Source organism: Antechinus flavipes, chromosome 2 (assembly GCF_016432865.1).
Source record: "Antechinus flavipes isolate AdamAnt ecotype Samford, QLD, Australia chromosome 2, AdamAnt_v2, whole genome shotgun sequence".
Lineage (NCBI taxonomy): Eukaryota > Metazoa > Chordata > Mammalia > Dasyuromorphia > Dasyuridae > Antechinus > Antechinus flavipes.
The window spans coordinates 41,957,211-41,977,782 of record NC_067399.1 but is presented as its reverse complement, the minus strand read 5'-3'; the positions used below and the strand labels follow the sequence as shown (position 1 = coordinate 41,977,782).

Below are 20,572 nucleotides of genomic sequence, written 5' to 3'. Positions count from 1 at the left end.
CCACACCTGGGTCTTGGATATAGACACAAGTTGTCCTCTGGTCTACTCTCTAACTACCGGACCCCTCCAAGCACCTGGAGCTGTGTGCCCATGAGCACAGAGCTTGTGAGCACTCTCTCCATGATGTTTCAGGCCAAAGAACATAAGACTTAGGAAGGACGTGACTTGAAGGGCTGTCCCGTGGAGGAGGGGCTAGACTAGTGCTGTTTGGCCGAGATGGAAGAAGTGAACAAATAAGCCAGTTTTGTCTCGATGTCAGGAAATGTTTCCTAACTCTGAGGTTTGTCTCAAAGCATGATGGGGGCATGGACCGCCCCAGACGGGGAGGTTCCCTCCTCCTTGGAGGCCTTTGGGCAGAGGCTGGTTGGGCTTGTGGGTTATTTGTATTGGGGATTCTGAGGCCATAGACTAGAATTTAGAGGCAAAAGTGATTTTTGAGATCGGTAGGTGTGATTTCCTTAATCTACACATGAAGAAACATGTCGAAACGTGACTTTCTCAGAATCACAAAGGTAGGACCTGAGGCAGGATTTGAATCCTGATTGATGGGTTGACTGAAGGTGAGTCCAATACTCCATCCAAACATGAAACTGATTGTCCTCAGCTGGGCCCAAGCTCCCTCTGGCTACTGCCTCTCACCAGAGAGTTGTAGATTAAGGAGATCACACCTACTGACCTCAAAAATCACTTTTGCCCCTAGTGGGTCTGGGGACAGAACCATTCCTTCCTCCCCTCCTCAGACCTCAGCCTCCCTTAGAGGTTCCAAAGGAGGCAAAGGTGTCTGGACCCCTGGGTTCAGAAATGGGGCGTACCTATCCCTTCCATTTGCTGTGTCAGCCTAAATGGGAGTCCCAAGCTAGTTTTGCTCTGGATGCTCTAACAGGAGGTGATGGGAACTTTTGTTCAAGTGGGCACCAATCTTTAGCACCTGTGCCCTGTAGGGCCCATGTCTGTCAGATCAAGTGCAGTCCCCTTCTTGCCCCTGACCCCAAAATGCAGAACTCTCTGCAGAGGGTGAGGCCATTGGGACTTCAAGGGTCCCTTCCTCTCTCTTCTGATGTGGGTTGAACCTAATAAATGACTAAGTTTTTTGTTGACTGCTATATCTTGCCTGAGTGTCCAGAGCCCTTGACTACAGCTAGGTATCTTCCCTGCGTCCCTGGAGGTCTCCACTGCCTTCCACAACTGCCACTTCTAACTCTGGGACTCAGGGAACTAACCCTGCCCTGACAGAGCGGGCTCTGTCTCAGCCCCAGGAGTATAATGAGCTGACTGTCCCAGAGTCAGGGTAGGGAAGTGGAGGAGAGGTAGAGTAGGAACACCGTGTCCAGCTGGCGATCCCTGCTGCTCCGTGAGATGAACACCTCATCTCTGCTGTTCCTTTGGGACAGCCATGTAAGCCTTCCCTCTCCAGTGAGAGCAGTGTTTGTTCTTCCCTGACCGGCCAGGGCCTCAGTGGCAGCTCCTACACACAGCCTCCATCCCAGCCAAACTCTCCCTTGCACAAGGCTTAATCTCCCAACTCCATTCTCTTTCAAGGGCTGTGCTCCATGCCTGATGTGCCTTCCCTCCTCACTGCTACCTCTTGGGATACTCAGCTCCCAGGCTGCCTCCTCCATTCCCCTCAGTTGGAATGGCCATCCTCCCTGATGTTAACATTGTACACGTTGTTATTGAGTTAATATTGCTTCTTCTCAGCAGAATGTAAGCTTCTTGAGGTCCAGGCCTGTTTCATTTTCAGTTTTGTATTTTAGTTTTTGTATTCCCTATATTCACTTAATTTTGTATTTCATTTTTAGTTTTGTATTCCCTGTATTCACTTAGTTTTGTATTTCATTTTTAGTTTTGTATTCCCTGTATTCACTTAGTTTTGTATTTCATTTTTAGTTTTGTATTTTAGTTTTTGTATTCCCTATATTCACTTAGTTTTGTATTTCATTTTTCGTTTTGTATTCCCTGTATTCACTTAGTTTTGTATTTCATTTTTAGTTTTGTATTTTAGTTTTTGTATTCCCTATATTCACTTAGTTTTGTATTTCATTTTTAGTTTTGTATTCCCTGTATTCACTTAGTTTTGTATTTCATTTTTCGTTTTGTATTCCCTGTATTCACTTAGTTTTGTATTTCATTTTTAGTTTTGTATTCCCTGTATTCACTTAGTTTTGTATTTCATTTTTAGTTTTGTATTTTAGTTTTTGTATTCCCTATATTCACTTAGTTTTGTATTTCATTTTTAGTTTTGTATTCCCTGTATTCACTTAGTTTTGTATTTCATTTTTAGTTTTGTATTCCCTGTATTCACTTAGTTTTGTATTTCATTTTTAGTTTTGTATTTTAGTTTTTTGAATTCCTTGTATTCAGTTTTATATTTCATTTTTAGTTTTGTATTTTAGTTTTTGCATTCCCTGTATTCACTTAGTTTTGTATTTCATTTTTAGTTTTGTGTTTTAGTTTTTGTATTCCCTATATTCACTTAGTTTTGTATTTTAGTTTTTTGTATTCCTTGTATTCACTTAGTTTTGTATTTCATTTTTAGTTTTGTATTCCCTGTATTCACTTAGTTTTGTATTTCATTTTTAGTTTTGTATTCCCTGTATTCACTTAGTTTTGTATTTTAGTTTTTGTATTCCTTGTATTCACTTATTTTTGTATTTTGTTTTTAGTTTTGTATTTTAGTTTTTGCATTCCCTGTATTCACTTAGTTTTATATTATAGTTTCTGTATTCCCTGTATTCACTTAGTTTTGTATTTTAGTTTTTGTATTCCCTAGATTCACTTAGTTTAGTATTTTGTAGTAGGTATTTAAATGACTGTTAAATGAATAAATGCATTTAACGAGACAGTGCTAAGGTTGTGAGCCCATCACTAATCCTCTGGAAAGCTACGAGACACAGAGAAAAAATACCAGTCTCTGACACGAAGCCTTCTACAGGACCGCTTTTGTCTGAAGTAACTGTTTAAGGACTTTGAACACTCCCTGCCTTAAGCTACTAGTTATAATTCACCGTCTGTCTCCCCAAGGAAGGAACTCCTTAAGAGGAGGGGCCCGTATCCTAAACTTCTTTGTACTGGGACTAGGAAGCTCAGAAATAGAACATTTATTAAGTTATTTAATATTTTAATTAAAGTTAGTTAATTTATTAACTAAGTATTTATTTGCTTTAATTTAGGATTATTTAATTTGTTAATTGAATTTTTAACTGGTAAGTATTTGTTAATTGATTAACTGGTCAGCCAACAAACTGGGAATTCCTTCTCCCTCTTCATAGGATCATAGACCCCAGAGACCATCTAGTGCAGCCCAGTTATTTTACAGATGACGTCACATGACCTCAAGTTCAGGAACTAAGTGGTAGAAGTAGGTTTTGAATATGGGCTTTGCGAATCCCAAATCTAGGGCTCCTTCCCTTGCAACAAGTTGTCTCTCTTTGGGATTTCTAGTCACATGGGTCCAAGGCTGGACCTCGAACCCAAAACTTCTCCAGTCCTTGCTGAGTCCTCCCAAGGCAACTGAGGGATGTAACTGTCTGGGTAACACTCCCTTTTCCCCCCTGTTTTTTTTCCCTTAGGACAAGAAGGAGACGGCTTCAAGAGGCATCCATCCCATGTGATGGAGCAGATGGAGGCTCTGGTCTCCCCCATCCCAGAGCTGGCCCCTGTCCATGGTGCTGTTTGCCCAGGAGATAGGGAGGACCAGCAGCACCAGAACAGCAACCCCCCTCCCCCGCCTCCCTCCCACTATCTCACGTGTCCTTGGGGTGCCCTTGGGGGTGAAGAATGAGAATTAGGCTCATCTCATAGGACGGGGAGAACTGAGCCCAGAGAAGTGAATCCACTTGCCCACTGGCTAGGACACTCCCCATCCCTGCTGCGCCACCTGTCCCCGTTCTACCTCCTGGCTCCTGCTTCCCAGCCCCCCGGGCCCGTTTCCAGCCTCGTACCTCGGGTGTTGGTGGCCATGTCGGCCACTTTCTGGAAGGCATCCAGGAAAGCGACTGCGGCCAGGACGGTGGTCCTGAGGGAGACAGGGGATGGCGGAGTCACTGACCGGCTGGTCCCCTTGCAGCCCCAGCCCTCCCAGCCAACCCGCCGAGAGGAAGCTGCTCCTGGCCACCGAGGACGGGCACCGGGAGGGGCGGCGGGCAAGGCCCGGAGCCCGGGCTGCCCCCCGGGAGTCACCAGCCTCGCCCCTCCTGGCGGCACTGAGCAGCGGTGCTGGGTCTCACCTGAGCTGAGAGTGCAGCTTAGTGGCCTTTGAATTGAAGTCTTCCCAGATGGGGTAGGAGCTCTGTGGGGAGAAAGAGACGGGAGTGAATGGCAACCGCTCTCCAACCCTGGGCCCGGCCTCGGTTACCCTGCGACAAGCAGTGGAAAATGGGTACGCTGCGCCTTCCCCATACTCCAGTGGTCCAAGGACCCCCATTCTGCGGGCCTGGGGACTCCGTCTCATGCAAATCAAACCTCTTCTAAGCTGAGTAAATGGTCTTCATGGTTTTCACGGCCCAGAATGGGACGCCCAGGACGCCAACCTGGTGGGGACCCTCTCTGACATGGGCAAGGCTGGACAGCAGCCACGTAGATAGTCCCTCTCCGGGTACCAAGGACCTGCTCCAGCCACGCACTGGGGGCGCAGACTCAGACTAGGATCGGCTCCTGTCCTCCAGAGCTTATGGCCCACTCAACCTTCACAGACGGCGAGAGCTGGGCCCCGCTGCCGGCCCCCCTGGCACGCCGTGAGGGGGAGTCAGAGGAAGCTTTTCTCACAGGGCAGCCAAAATGGAGGTAGAAACTCTGCCCCCCAGCCTCGGGGGGAGCAGGCCTTGGGGGCCCCCCAGAGCCCCTGGGTCTGGGGGTTAGCAGGCCATTCTCCCTTTCTGGGCCCCTGGCGGAGGGATCCGGCACGCCTCTCCCCTTAGTGCCCCGTGGCTCAGAGACCCGATTCTCATTGCCTCCCCCACTACAGCAGCTGGTGCTGGGGAGAAGGCTGGGAGTGATGACACGGGGGAGCAGCGATGTCCAGCAGGTCTGTCAGCTGCCTTAGCACTCTATTCTCATTGACCTTGCATTGCCATCCAAAGACAGGGGCGGGACGGGGAAGACGGGCTCTCCAATTGTCAGGATAATGGAGTTAGAGCTGCAAGAGGTGTCTTAGTCCAATGTCCTCATATTACAGATGAGGAAACTGAGGCACATAGAAACGAAGAGACTTGCTTAATGTGACCAAGCCAGGCTTTGGAATCGGTCTTCTCACTTTTCCCACTGTGCCGCCCGGAGCAGGGCTGTGTCAAAGAGAGGCCCCGGAGACCCATCTCCCAGACCCTCCCTGCTCCTAGAGGGGAGTCCCAGCCACAGGCAGCCCAGAGCGCAGCCCGGAAGGACTCGGGCCAGCTCCTTATTTCCTCCCAGCCCTGCCCTCAGGGGAGATGGAGAACAGTGAATGACCGTCCTGTCCAAAGGACCCAAGCAGACTTTCCACCGTTCTGTTCTCCACTCCCTAACCCTAAAGGAAAGGGGACACAAGCGTGGCTCAAACCCTGCAACTATATTTGCATTCAGACTAATTCACCTAAGGTTCATTTATTTATTTATCCCAAAATTTTAAATTTATTTTTTATTGTATTTACATTTCCTGATGCATCGCTCCTCACGTTCCCTCTTGGACAGCTATTATCAAAGAATAACAAGAGGGGGTGTGGAAATGTTCAGCAAAACTAACAAAGGAAAATGTCCATACCCACAGACCCCCACCTCCTCAAAGAATCAGGGGACAACTTCCCAGAAGCTTTAAGCTCCATGTGTGTGCGGCCTCTGGCTCACTGTGGGTCCCAGAAGAACATAAAATATCCCCCAGACGGCCCTTGTGCTTATTTCAGGGAGCTGCAAGTCCCCGACGTGGGGGGGAAATACATAGTACATATGTAGTGAGAGTGCACGTGTATGTATGGATATATGTCTGTCCAGCCAAGGCCCAGAAAAGGACGTTCACTAGCTCCTGCGGTCAGCCGTCCCCCTCTCCTAGGGCTGGCTGGGGGCTCGCTCCTTCGGGGACGCTGGGTACTGCTGTGAGCCGCTCCCCGCCTTAAGCTGGGGTCCGGGCTGGCCCCGCTGGCTTCGGGGGGACAGCCAGCGGCCGGGCCCTGAATGAGGCGCTTGTGCTGGGGACAGAAGTGGCTTTCTCCTCCCCACGCTGGGGGGAAGCGGGGGGAACAGTGTGGCCTTTATCCCGGTCTGGCCCCGAGAGGAGGAAGGAGTTTCCCGTCTGGGCCCAGGAGGGGCGGCCGACACTTCCCCCGGCCCAGATCCGAGCTGTTGTGTTTAGCTTTGGGCAAAACAAGTCGGGCGGTTTTCTTAAGGGCCTTTCTGGCCCCCGCGGCCCGCCCGCCCCCGGTCGGGCCGCTCAATGGCGCCTTTATGACAGCCCTTTACAGGCTGAGCCCGCGCTGGCCACGCTCTGCCCTCACAAGCCCAAGGCTGGGGGTTCCAGAGCCGGGAGCCAAGGGGCCAAATGGGATGGCAGCTGAGCCCCCCCAATGGCCTCGCTGGACCTGAGCTCCAGGGCCCCTCGGCCAGGCCCGGGGTGGACTAGCCCACCTGCACAGAGAGGAGGGCCTTCCTGCTGCAGCCCAAGGTCACTTTCTGCAGAGGAAGCCCAGGAGACAGAGAGATAGAGATAGAGACAGAGAGAGAGACACACACAGACAGAGAAAGACAGAGACAGAGAGATAAAGAGATACAGACAGAGATAGACATAGAGAGACAGAGACAGAGACACAGAGAGAGGCAGAGACACAGAGATAGAGACACATAGAAGCAGAAAGACACAGATAGAGACAGAGAGATAGAGACAGAGAGAGACAGAGACAGAGAGGAGACAGAGAGACAGAGAGAGGAAAGAGAGACAGAAGGAGAGAGACAGAGACAGAGACACAGAGAGAGGCAGAGACACAGAGATAGAGACACAGAGAGGCAGAAAGACACAGATAGAGACAGAGAGATAGAGACAGAGACAGAGAGAGAGGAGACAGAGAGACAGAGAGAGGAAAGAGAGACAGAAGGAGAGAGACAGAGACAGAGACACAGAGAGAGGCAGAGACAGAGATAGAGAGAGACACAGGGAGGCAGAAAAACACAGAGACAGAGACACAGAGAGACAAAGGGAGACTGAGAGAGAGGAGAGACAGAAAGAGGAAAGAGACAGAAGGAGAGAGACAGAGACAGAGAGACAGAGAGAGAAAAGAGAGACAGAAGGAGGAAGACAGAGACAGAGACACAGAGAGACGGAGAGAGAAAGAAACAGAAACAGAGAGTGAGACAGAGAGGAGAGAGACACAGAGACAGAGACAGAGAAACAGAGAGACAGAGATAGAGAGACAGACAGAGACAAAGAAACAGAAACAGAGACAGAGAGGAGAGAGACACAGAGACAGAGACATAGAGAGTCAGAGAGACAGAGAGAGAAAGAGACAGAGACAGAGAGAAAGAGACACAGAGAGGCAGAGAGACATGGAGATAGAGATAACAGAGAGATAGAGACAGAAAGAAACAGAAACAAAGAGAGACACAGAGAAAAAGAAACAAAGAGAGAGAGAGACAGACAGAGACAGAGAAAGAAACAGAAATTGATGGAGACAGAGACATAGAGACAAACAGAAAGAGACAGAGACTGATTCAGAGACAGAAACAGATACACAGAGACACAGAGAAACTGAGACAGAGTTAGAGAGACCAAGAGACAGACAGAAACAAAGAGAGACAGACAGAAAGAAATAGAAACAGAGACTGATTCAGAGACAGAAGCATAGAAACACCTACACACACATACAAACAGAGAGACGAAGAAACGGAGAGACAGAGACAGATTAAGAGACAGACAGACAGACAGAAAAAGAGGAAGAGGGGATATAGACATAACCCTGGTGTTAGGGGAGGGGTCTGGCCAGCCTCCTGAGGGGAGACCCCACAGGAAGGTGGGAAAGGAAGCTCCATCAGAACCACTGGAGGGGGGCACTCGTCCTGAAGCCTGGCTGACACTTTGAGGTCTGCAAAGGCCCCATCTGGGCCCCATAATCCCCCTGGAGGGGTCTGAGTCTGGGAGAGAGCCAAGGGGCCTGGCAGGGGTCACCTAGTTAGTAAATGTCTGAAGCAGGATTTGGACCCGGCTCGCCCGAGCATTGGACCTGGCTTCTCTTCCCGTTCCCCCAGTAGTCCTCCAGGCTCGGAGGGAGCCACGACGTGGCCACCGCCCTCCCCACTCCATCACCTCCCCAGGCCGAGGACACTCCCTTGTAGGTCTCACTGTGGGCACAGGGAGGCTGGGACGGGAAGGGGAGGCGAATCAGCCGCAGGAACAGAAGCACCCTGTCTCACAGCCTCCCACCCACACCAAGCAGCCCCCAAAGCGGAGCCTGAGCGTCCCGGGAGAGGGAAGGCAAATATTTGAGAAGCTCAGAGCCCCGTAATCCTTGGGCAGGGAGTGGCCGGCAGCTGTGGCCCACAGGCCTCCCGCTCCCCCACCCTGATCCCGCAGGCTCCCCCGGCTGGCCTTCTCCCTCCTCCTGATCCCGATGGTGCCACAAAAACTTCCTCCTGTTGGGATGAGGAGCCAGTCCCTGAGCCCGGGAAGGGGAGGGATCCCTGAGGGAGCACCACCGTTGCAGCCATTTCTTGGGCATCCAGCCATGTTCTGGTCCCTGAGAATGTGGGGCAGGGGCCGGTGGGCTCCGGCCGGGGGGGCCGAGGCCCCTCGGGACAGGGCAGGGCTGGTGTGGGCCAAACCAAGCCTTGAGGAGTGACCTCCGGAGAGACGGGCAGCTCAACCTCAGTGGTGAACTTCATGGAGCCACAGAGCTCGGGGAGGGGGCGGGGAAGAGCCGTGTCAGCTCGCCCTGCCAGACCCTCTCCCCTTGGAGGAGGAAAGTGAGGTCAGGGACACGGCGAAGGGATGTGTCTGAGGGACGGCCGGCGCCCAGGAGAGCAGAAGCCTTAAGACATTCTAGGAAGGAGAGCTCCTGGTGTGTAGTTGTGCTTAATGTTGTCGGGAGGCCCAGGCTACCCCAACTCCCACCGGTTTGGGGAGGGGAAGGTGTTTCAACAAGTGTAGGGACTCCCGGTGGGGACACTCCCTCCACTGAGGTAGCCCAGAGAGACTATGTAGTCTCAGGGAACTGCCTGGGCCAGAAGGGAGCTCCCTGCAGGCACGTGGACCCTGTACATATGTCAGATCTCAAACCCAAAATCAGAGCCAGAGAAGGCCCCGGGTACTGCTCCCACAGCCAGAGGGGATGGGCAAGGCCTAGAAAAGCCCAAGGATTTATGTAGAACCCAAGTCCTAGCAACTGGCTTCCGGCTAACATTTCTTCACTTAGACTTGGGCTTAGACAGAGAGAGACAGAGAGGGATAAAAAGACAAAGACAGAGAGAGATAAAAAGACAAAGACAGAAAGAGATAAAAAGACAGAGAGACAGAGAGAGACAGAGAGACAGAGAGAGATAGAAAGACAGAGAGACAGAAAGAGACAGAGAGACAGAGAGACAGAGAGACAGAGAGAGACAGACAGAGAGAGATAGAAAGACAGAGAGACAGAAAGAGACAGAGAGAGACAGAGAGACAGAGAGAGAGAGAAGCAGAGAGAAAGAGATAGAGAGAGAGACAGAGACAGAGACAGAGACAGAGAGACAGAGATAGAAAGAGAGAGAGAGAGAGAGAGACAGAGACAGAAAGAGAGAGAGAGACAGAGAGAAAGAGACTGAGAAAAAGTGATAGAAAGAGAAAGAGACAGAGAGAGACAAAGAGAAAGACAGAGACAGAGAGACAGACAGAAGGAGAGAAGAAATGACACTCATCTCTCCTTTCTCTGCCAGACACTAAGCTAGGCACTGGGGCAGCTGGATGGCACACTGTATGGAGCACTAAAGCAGGAGGAATCTTCTTAATGAGTTCAGATCCAGCCTCAGACACTTCCTAGTTATGTGACTCTGGACAAGTCACTTAACCCCATTTGCCTCAGTTTCCTCATCTGTAAAACGAGTTGGAGAAGGAAATGGCAAACCATGGCAGTATCTGCCACGAAAATCCAAATGGGGGCCTGAAGAGTCTGCTAACTAAGCACCACAACGCTAGGTCCACAATCTGATTTCAGAGACAAGCGGCCCTGAGTTCAAGTTCAGCCCTGCTGGCTGTGTTACCTGAACAGGTGTCCCGGGTGAGCTCTCTCGGGCTCTGTGCTGCAGACGAGATGCTGATCTGAGCTGGGGGGAGACTTTCGGGACTCCCCATGCACAGCTGCACCGGCACATGGGTCTCTATACCTTCAGAGTTTGTGCTCGCTATCTCCCAAAATTTTTCAGTCCCATTTTACAGAAGTTTCAGTTGGATGTTAAGTGTCTTTAGCTCTAAGTAGAAGGGTCGGGATTTGAACTCAGGACTTCTCATCCCCCTAAGTCCAGCGTTCCCTCCACATCATGTTTGTGCTGCTGGGAGGATCTCGGTTGGGGAGGAGGGAAGCAGAGGGGCTTGGTGGGGAATCAGTCTAAAACAGAAGTCTGAGGGTCCCTAGGCCCCAGTGAGGGAACATCACCAATGGCCCGGGCTGTTGGCCAAGAGGGCAGGGAGGGCCAGAGGTTCTAAAAGCGGAGCCCCCAGAAATGAGGAGCTCCTGGAAGCTAGGGCTCAAGGCTGAAGGGACCTCACGAGGCAGGAAGTCTCAGGGAGGAGGCTTAAGGACTAAGGCTCCTGGCCACCCTGTGAATGTGCAGCTCAGACAAACACCGGGCCAGTGATTTAGAGCACGCTGCTCTGGGCTCCTCAGCGCGTGGAAACCCCCTCCTTACGACTGGGTTGGGGAAAATCAGTTCCCCTGAGCACCCACCTCTCAATAAGGCTTGAACCCTGCAAGGAGAGGCTAGTCGGGACCTGCGGAGACCGCTTAGCCCTCAGAGGCCTCCTCTGTTTACAGAGGGTATTTTCTCCGGGGTCCCCGCAAAGATACCCACTTACTGTACTGGACAGATATAAGTCCTTCCCAAAGAAGGATGGGAATTAAAAATGGGAAACTGGAAGGCAAGGCTATAGTAGTAGGAGAAACCAGTAGAGTGAGGGGAGGGATCAAGCATTTATTAAGCGCCTACTATTTGCTGGGTACTGTGCTGAGCACTTCAGGAGTATTTTCTCATTAACTCGAGAGCCAGAGGACACAGAGATGGGTAGCCCCGTGAAGAGATGGCTGGACTTAGACCCAGGAAGACCTAAATTCAAATCCTGACTCAGGCACTCACTACTGGACTTTCTAAACCTCAACTGTCTTTTGAATGGGTATAACAATAGCCTGTAAGGATCAAATGAGATGACAGTACTTTGTTAAAATGATACATTGATGCCTCTTGTTATGATGTTTTTATGCTGATCTGAGTTGAGATGAGATTGTTGTTATTATGATATAATTCTGTTATGATACTAATTGTTACATTGTTGTTATATTAATGATAATTCTATTATACTAATTGCTATTCTGTTATTATTATGATATTAATAATTATTTACTATGATACTAATTGTTATATTGTTGTTAATAATAATTCTATCATTATAATACTAATGGTTATTCTATTATTATTATCTTAATAATCCTATTATTATGATACTAATGGTTATATTAATAGTAATCCTGTTGTTATGATAATAATTGTATTAGTATGATACTGATTTTATTGTTATTAACATATTAATAATAATTCTGTTATTGTAATGATACGAATTGCTGTTATTATGGTATTAATAATAATTCTTTGGGGCTGGCTAGCTTTGCTACACTTTACATCGGTGGCTTCGGGGATGTTAGCATCTGAGCGGCAGGCGGCACAGCAGGGACGGCAGGGGGAAAGGAGAGAGATGGAATGGAGATGGAAAATCCCCACGGGCCTCACACCCTGGGGTGATCTCGCCCAAACTCTATGGAGATGGTCTGCAAACACTGTGGGACCCGGCTGTTCCAAGGCCCTCTCTCCCCTCTGACACTGCCTTTCACAGTTCCCTGCTTTGGCTCTGTGACATGGGGTGAGGGGTAAACAAGGAAGAGAAGTCATTTCCAGAAGGCCCCTTTATCCTTTCTCCGCAGCCCTGAATGTACCCTACTGCTCTCTAGCTGGATGTTCCCAAAATCTGGAAAAGCCCTTATGGATGAGGTCATCACTCCCCACGGGGAGGGTGGAGAAGGAGGGGGGCGAGGGTAAAGGGGGGTGGCCCCATAGACTTTTCCAAACTCCTCCGGCTTCTGATGACTCAGGTCCCCGGGCTTCCACAGCCGGCTCTGGGAGTACTGTCTGCGGGAGGTGCCAGAAACTGGCATCAGCCCCCGGGCTTGGGGGTCCCCACAAATTTAGGCCCCTCGGGGCCTCCCCCCTTCTCCGGGACCCTTCTTCATCCATCAGATCCCAAGGAGCCAGCTGGCCCTAAACAAGCTTTGCATTTGGGGGTAAGAGCCAGCAGCCAGAGTGTGATGAAACACCATGGACTCCCCCGCCTGGGGAGGTCAGGAGAAAAGGCTCCTAGTTCCGCTGCTGTCTCTGTAATGACCTGTTTGGGCAAATGGTTTCCCCTCTCTCGACCTTATTTTCCCACCTGAGAAATCCTTCCAGCTCTGATGTCCTCAGGCTCCAGAAGTTAAGTCATCTCTCGTGGCATCTTGTTCAAATGTCTGCGATCAGATAGCCAGAAACGCTTACCCTTCTCACTATCTGGATGACACTGGGTGAATCATTTAACCTTTTTGGAACTCTGTGTGTGCTCATCGAAATCTACATTCCTATCAATCCAGCCGTGTTCCATCCACAAGAAGCAAGGACTCGGCTGTCCACAGGCAGAATGGAGGAACAGGGAGAGAGCCAGAAAAACTTGGATTCAAATCCTGCCTCAGACACTTCTTAGCTATGTGACCCTGGGGAAGTCCCTTAACCTCTCAGATTCCTCATCTGTCAATAAAATCGGGAATGGGGAGGGATTGATCTCTGAATTTCTTTCCAGTTTAAGTCTAGGAGTTTGGGATCTTGTTCCCACAGGAGGATAAGTAAGAAGAACGACATTGGCGAATGAGTCTCGGAAGGGCTCCAAGGATGTATCTCCACACTATGTCCTATAGTTGGGAGAGGAAGGAGACTAAGGTTTGCCTGCCTTCCTGGGGAATGAGATCTTTGAACGAAAGCTGCCTCTTTTATCTTATTTATGAGGCAAAAAAGGAAAAGTATGGGGGAAGAAAAAGGCAAGGAGAGTCCAGAGCCTCGGCAAAGTCTCGGGGAGCATGAATCTGCTGGGGGTCCAACTCTGGAGGAATTGGACCTTCTCAGCCCGCCCCAACTTTCATTAACATGGGTTCTGGAGCCGGAAGAATCTCAGGAAGAGACCGTGTTCATGAGGAAACCAAGGGCCAGTTTATCATGCCAGGCTACCCGGGAATGAAGGGAACAGACCTCAAAACTAGGGACCTTCCACTTCACCCCAATGCCTTTTCCAAAGCAGAAATAGGTGACACACCAGGAAATTTGATCTTGGGAGAGCCCGGGAAGCTGAAAGCTGGTGCTGGGGGATGGAGCTTAGGGAATAGGGGGACTCTTAGAAAAGGGGTAAGTGGGGGATTCAAACTTGACAAACGGTTGGATTTTGGGGGAAATGCATCGATCAAAAGAAGCATCAGGGCCAGTTTCAGGTGGGAGGGAACTGGCTGTGTGATCCTGGCTAAGTCACTCAATCTCTCAGGTCCTTAGCAACTCTCCAAGACATTGAACTGTAGAACAGGTGCTAATTTTCAATCTGTGTTGGTAATGATATCCTCATGGGGAATTACTTGTGTTGATAAAATCACAAGTTCTAGGGTGGGAAGCCAGGGGAAAGATATGGATAGTAAGTAAATAACTGAGCAATGTTGAGAGGCTCACAGGATGGAGAATTGGAAGGGACCTTAAAGATCAGGTAATCCCCTCCCCCCCCCTTTTTTTTTTTGCAGAGGAGTAAACTGAGACCTGGGAAAGTCATACAGGCAAGTAAGAGGAGCAGAATTTTAACCCGGGTCAACTAACTCCAAATCCAGCGCTTGCTTCACTAAGGCAGGACCGGTGCTGGGACAGTGAATGGAAAGCGTGGGGCCAGTTGAATCCATGGGGTACTGACTAGCTGGGGGAGGGTGGGAGATAGGACTTGACCACCTTCTCCAGTTCCTCCAAGCACATTTCTCAAAGTCTTTTTTTTTTTTTTTTTTTCAGCCTCCTGCTGCTATTAGAACATCAGGCCCCAGGCTGAGGATGCTTCTAGGAGCCAATCAAATGTCGAACTCTCCCTCTCCACCCCCACCAAATCTAAGAAGTAGGAAAACAGTCCCGGAGCAGCAGGGGGGTGAGAGATGGTGGTGGTACAACCAGTCCAGCCACGGGGCAGCCTGCCACATTCAGCTTTCCAGTTGCCTGTGCCAGGGTCCTAGCTCTGCCCTGCATGCCCTCTGGCCTCCAGAGGGATGGGGCTCCCTAGGGGAGCTGGCCTCCAGAACGCCACAGGGATGGGAGCAACTTTCAATCTGTTTTCTGCTGGGACTAGCTTTGCCTGTCCTAGCACTATGCTGGATGGGTTCCTCCTGAGCTGTGTGTGTGTCCCTATGTTATAGGGATGTGCTACTCGCCCCTTAGTGTAGCCCCAGAGTTAGGCATTCTGGGTTCTAATTCCAGCTCTTCCCTCTGTCCTATTTCACCAAATCCGAATCTTACCAGACTCTAGAAAAAGAAATGAAGGCGTCCCCCTTCCCCCTTCTTTCCCTAGGAGAGGAGACTAAGTGGAAGAAGGGACTTGGATTCTTTGATAAGAAAGCCTATATCATGTGATTTCATGGTTTGAACTCTAGAACATCCAAGTCCCATTTCTGGACAGATGGCATCTCCTATATTGAGCCCCCCACAAATCACCCCAAGTCCATGATCGAATCCATTCCTCAGCCTCAGATCCCTTCCTCCTCTATCCTCTCAAACCAGTTCCTGACCCTCCATCGCAAAGGATTCCCCCTCCCACCTTCTTTTGGCTTCCTTGAGGCCTTGGGCCAAATCCCCCAGGTCCTGGTAGCCCTGATAGGCAAGGGTCAATAGACTCACAGGCTCCATTCTCTCCCTCCCAAGCTACAATTACAGGGCAGAGAGGCTACTGGAAATATGGGGAGGGATGTTAGCCTGCAGGGCAAGCTCCCAAACTCCTAACCAACTCCCCCTGGTGACCTTGAACTTGTTCCCAGGACTCAGTATCTCCCTTTGTGGAAACAAGAGAGCCTCTTCCTTCTTCCTGATTTTGGGGAAGGTGGGCATAGGGCAAGGTCTCAGGGGGAAGGGGAGAGGAGAGAAAAATGGGAGACAAGAACCCTGGATAAAGGGAATAGCATATGTGTGGGGGGTGGGGGTGGTTGGGGAAGGGAGGGATGTGACTGCTCTTTAGGCCTTTCTTCCCACGCCAAGGGACAGGACAGGCAGGGGGCTTTGCTGTCCCAGCTGAGTCCACCCTCTCCTTCCCTGCCCCCAAGCTCCGGACCGGCCTGGGAAACTGTGGGGGTTGGTCGCCCCTCCCCCACCTTCTCCCTGGCCCTGGGGGGAGGGGGAAGCCCCGGAGTAACAACCACCAATCCCGGCCCTTCGGGTCAGCAGGCTACATGTGCTCCGACTTGCGCCCAGCCAGACCCCGGTCCCTGGGTCTTGGAACAGATGCAGGCCGGTGGGGAAGGAGTTAAGTCCTCTCTCCCGGCTTTATTATTTTTTCCCCCCTGGCCTTGGCAATGACAGCATTGTCTGGGCTCCGGGGCTGCAGCAAGGAGCCAGGGGGAGGAGAGGGGGGAAAGGGGGAGGAGGGAAGAGGATTGGGGGGATGGGGGCAGGGGGAGAGGGGAAAGGAGGAGGCACCCAGTCTCCAACAGCCAGAGCCCAGGGATTTAAAGGGCGGCGTAGAGACTCGGCCGCTCCCTCCCGGGCCGTCGGGAGCTCTTCTCCCGAGGCGGGGGTCATGGCGGACACCCCTCCCCCGAGAAAGGGCTGGTTCCAGTGCCAACTCTGCCCCCCCCCCTCCTGCTCCCTCTCCCCAGCCCCATCTCAGCCTTTTTTTTCCGGGAGCTGGGGAGAGCGGGCATTCTGGAAGGGCTCTGTCCAGCAGCCTCAGGCTGAGGCCCCCGACGCCCGCCGCCCCTCCAGCGCCAGCATCCTGTCCCTCTACTTCCCCACATCAGACAACAAGGACAGAGCCCGGGCCGGCCCACGGCCACGGCCACGGCCACGGCGCGCTCACCCGCGAGGGAACGCGCGCGCGCGCGCGCACACACACACACACACACACACACACACACACACACACACACACACAGAAACACAGAAACACACAGACACATATCAGGGCGCACAGAGTCCCAGCTACATACATACACAGGTTCCCTCAAGTGACGCCCCCCCAGTCGCCCAGAGCACACGGGTCTAAGCAACAGACCCACGGCAAGCCAGACAGAAGGCCAGCCGGCTGGGGAGGGGGGGTCTCCCAAGGCTGGGTCCCCCGAGGGCGCAGTCTCCCCCAGAGCGGGAGCGGCTCGGGTAGGACGCGAGGGGGCGGGGCCCCCTTTCTCTCCGCTTTTCTTACCTTCATGTCATTAACGATGGCCTGGAAGAGGCCCCCCAGGGCCCCGCACTCTTTCTCCACTGTCTCCATGCCGGCTGGGACGCGGGGTCTGGGGCTGGCCGGCGGGCCGGGGGCGCGGCTCCCGGGGTTCCGCGAATCGGCGAGGGCCGAGGAACAAAAAGCCGCGGCAGGTCCCGGGGCGGCTGCGGCGAGGCTGGGCGCGGCGGGCCCCGCGGGCGGCCGGTAGGGCGCCCCCGCCTCTGGCCGCGCTGGCTTCAGCGGCCGGCCGCCCCCCGGGCCGGGGACGCGCGCAGCCGCCGGCCCTCCGCAGCCATGTCCCGCTCCGCCCCTCGGAGGCGGCCGGCCCGGGATGGAGGGCCCGCAGCGGCCCGCGTCCGTTCTCCCGCGGCCGGGGGCGCAGGGAGCTGGCGGGGGCGCAGGGCAGCGCGGCGCGGCGATCCCGGGGACTGGCGGGGAGCGAGCGGGGCGGTAATCCGAGCCCAGGAGGCTCCGGCGTCACATGGGCGCGGGGAGAGGGGGAGGGACCCGGCGGGCGGAGGGAGGGGGAGCCGAGCCGAGGGGAGGGGGGAGCCGCGCCGAGGGGAGGGGGCGGCGCAGGCCCATTCAGCACCAGGAAGGAGCGCTTTGAAACCCGAGCCCCTGGGCTGCCTTACTGGTTTGGTGAGCTCGGTCCCCCAGCGCCGGGCTGCGGGGCGGCACAAAGGGGACCCACGGGAGTCGGGGGCGCTGCCGGGGAGTCGGCGCTGCTGGAGAGATCTTCGGGAGACCCCCGCCTCAGGCAGGGACTGGGACCCCCGCGGAGGCGCCCCCCGCAGTCAGCCGCAGGGAGGGGGGCATCGGGAGAGTGACCTGCCCGCTGGGGACAGAACTATCTCATCTCGGGGGCACACGGACAGTGTATTAGCGAGCCCGAGTGAGGAGCTGGGGTTAGGGGGCAACCGGAAAAACAAACCCCACGCATTCCTTCCATAAACTCCTGGGTTCCCGGGGTAGGAAGGTATATTTCGGGGGAGGGCAGGAGGGGCGCCTTCCCTTCCTTCCTGGTTCAGACGCACAGAAGGACGGCCGGTTTACCCACGAGGTTCTTTAAGCCTCGTTGGGAATCCTCCTTCCCCCCCATTTCCCCCCCATTTCCTCCCCACCCCGCCCCAGCAGTCCGGCCCGTCTCGGGGGCGCGGAGGATGGTCGAGAGTTTGGGTGCCCTTTGGACGTGCTTCTAAAGCTCCAAGGCCGGGACGTTTGTCTGATTGATGAATTAGAAGGCAAATGAGCATTCCCTTCCATTTGGGACCCAGTACGTGGCAAGCCGGCTCAGGGCGCGGAAGGTCCCACTGGTCGGTGCCAGTGCAGTGCCCCTCTCTCCAAGCACGCCTTGGTAACCCTCCACAAGCTCCCTTGCCAGCCTCGTTAATCCTCGCTCCCCTTCCCAGCCAAACCCGAGGGCCCTCGCGGGCCTCCCAGCCGTCCCAGCCTTCGCTGCCCATCCCTCCAGCTAGCTGGGCTCAAGGGCCGTCTGTGAAGCTCTCCCGGAGGGACACTGTCCTGCACACATTTTGGAAGCTGGGTTCGTTCCCTGCCCTGTAATGTCGGATCCTGGAAGGCGGGCCCCTTTCCTTTCTCCCTGGCGGCCCCCCTCCCCACCCCGTTTTTTAGCTCGCCGAGGTGTGTGTGGGGGCAGATCCTGGCTTCGGGTCCTGCTTCTGGGACCCTGGGGGCCGAGCCCTGCTCCTGAGCCTCTGAGTTACAGAGGAGGTGTCACTTCCTCCTCCCGGAGCTCCCTGAGGCAGTCACAGATCCCATCTCTCTGGCACATGGGAGGGACTCGGTGTCCTGTTACTGACCCAGCCAGAACCACTCCAGGAACTTAGTTCCACCCAAGTCAGCTAGTGTGGAGCACTGGGGAGACCAGGCCAGCGCCCCCAGGGGTGTCGCCTGGTGCCTTCCCCCTGGATCCCCGGGGAGCTGGGGAGGGGGCTCTCCCAGCTTTCCTCCATGGGACCCTGCCTGCCTCAGTTTCCCCTCGGGCCCTCGGAGAGCCTCTGCCAGAGGGGCCTTCCCTCAGTCCTGACACCACAGCCACACTGTGGCAGGGAAATAAATCACGTTCCAATTGCCTTTTGAAGTGATCTTTAAAATAACAACTGGTTCTGTTGGGAATTAGGAGGCCTTTGGCAGGAGGTCCCCCCCCCCCCCCGGCATTCATGGGCCCTCCTGGGGGCCGGGGGGAGCCTGGCTCACTGAGACCGTCTCGTTTGGTGTCGTGCGTTGGGGCCGAAAGGACGGCGAGTGCTGAAGAACCCACGGGGTGTCAGGGAGCTTCCAAACAATAAACAGCCCGAGTCTGGGAGCATAGAATTTAGCGTCATTCCTTTATTTTGGGGGGAGATCTCCATCATTCCATACAAACCTCCGTGGCCCAGGTGGAGACGAGATCGGAGCCAGAATATATACATACACGTGTGCAGAGACACCTACATGCCGGAGATCGGGGCTTCGGGGAGGGGCGGCCGAGCCCTGCTCTCGATCCAAGCCCAAGGGGCTGGTCACAAAGAGGCTGATTGCGGGTGGGGGTACTTCTGAGTGGAGGGGCACATCTCAGGCCGCCCACAGGGAGCCGCCGCTGCTCCAGCCCAGCCGGGAAGGGCCGGGGAGCCGCAGCCAGCCCGGTCCCCCCGGGCATGGGGCAGAGAAGCGGGCAGCAGGGGCAGGCGATGCTTCCTGTGCCCTGGAACGGGCTTCCTATTTGGCTGGGGGGCGGCCTGGCCACACCCGCCCAGCTCCCCGCTAGGGTCCCGGGGAGGACTTGGTGAAGGCCACAAGTGGTCCTCTGCCCCAAGCTGTGGGTGCCAAGGGCTCAGAGAACGATCCTGCGGTCCAGCTGGTCCCCACGCCCGCTCCGCTGGTGTCTCATCTCCAGGTGCTTGTTCTGGACCCTCTCAAAGTGCTGCAGGAGCTCCACGTAGTCGATGCTGGGGGCGTCCGCCTTCCGGGAGCTGGGGGCCGTCTTCACACTATCCCTGAGGAGACACGAGAAGGGCCCGCGTGAGGGAGGGGAGCGGCTCCCTCGGGAGACCCGGGCCCGGGGCAATGGCAGAAGCTCTGAGGGCAGGGACTGGGTCAGGCGCAGCGACCCGGGCCCGAGCTGGCATTAAAAGCCACCCGGCACGCCGGCGGACTCTGCAGGGAGAGCGCACGCAGTGCGGGGGTCACAGCCATCCCGCTAGGGCCTGGGGGAGGTGTGCAAAGGGCTCGACTTCCCTGAGCACAGAGTGGGCCACGGTCCCCCCCGGCACGGCTGGGCGGCCTGATGGAGGGGAGGGGTGACGGCCTATCAGGAAAGTCTGAGACAAGGACTGGAGGTCCCCGACTCGGGGGCCGCTGTCGCTCAGTCACCGTGCCGTGACCCCTCCGACCTGGTCCGCCGCCTCCTGCTCCAGCCCATTTTTCAGGTGAGGAACGGAAGCAGAGAGAGTGGGTCCCCAGCGGGGCTCTCGGGGGGTCTCCCAGCTTACAGAGGGCTGGGGGGGGGCCAGCGACCACCGTGGCCCCAGAGTTGGGAGCCAGTGCTGGGGAATGCCCGGGAGGTCCATCTTGGCTCCTGGCCCCCAGCCATGTGGCCCCGGGGTGAGGGGTGGGGGTGGGACTGGAGACAGGCCAGAGCAGCCACCACCGGGAAGCATTTCCTGTTTATGAGTTCTCCCTGGGGGGGAGGGGGACCGGAATGACAGCTGAGCTAGTAGCTGGCCAAGGGGCCGCTGGGGTCCCAGGGCCGGGCTGGCCGGGAAGGTTGGAGGTGGTGGGTCCGGGGCAGCCGAGGACGCTGGCGGTGGGTGAGAAGCCCGGCCCAGCCCTGCCCCGGCCGTCTGGTGGCCACGCCACCCTCTGCCTCCCTAGTGCCCCTCGCCTTAATTCCCCTACCCCCCAAGGAGTCCCGTG

General features: G+C 54.4%; 2 protein-coding genes across 4 annotated transcripts in view; both read right to left on the bottom strand.

Annotated features, from left to right (window-relative positions):
- MTSS2 (MTSS I-BAR domain containing 2) overlaps nt 1–16,840 on the bottom strand; it is a 37,539-nt gene extending 20,699 nt beyond the window's left edge. For 2 of the 3 annotated variants that reach the window (XM_051974611.1, XM_051974612.1), the window contains exons 1-3: nt 16,637–16,840; nt 4,227–4,288; nt 3,942–4,015 (exon numbers count right to left, since the gene is read on the bottom strand). In XM_051974611.1, coding sequence (XP_051830571.1) covers nt 3,942–4,015; nt 4,227–4,288; nt 16,637–16,705 — 205 coding nt within the window. In that variant the 5' untranslated portion in view covers nt 16,706–16,840. The remainder of the gene's footprint in view (nt 1–3,941; nt 4,016–4,226; nt 4,289–16,636) is intronic. The other variant, XM_051974613.1, reaches the window with a different exon arrangement.
- Nucleotides 16,841–18,986: 2,146 nt separating this feature from the next.
- Nucleotides 18,987–20,572, bottom strand: part of VAC14 (VAC14 component of PIKFYVE complex) — a 99,084-nt gene continuing 97,498 nt past the window's right edge. Inside the window, exon 19 of the mRNA XM_051974609.1 lies at nt 18,987–19,653. Coding sequence (XP_051830569.1) covers nt 19,491–19,653 — 163 coding nt within the window. The 3' untranslated portion in view covers nt 18,987–19,490. The remainder of the gene's footprint in view (nt 19,654–20,572) is intronic.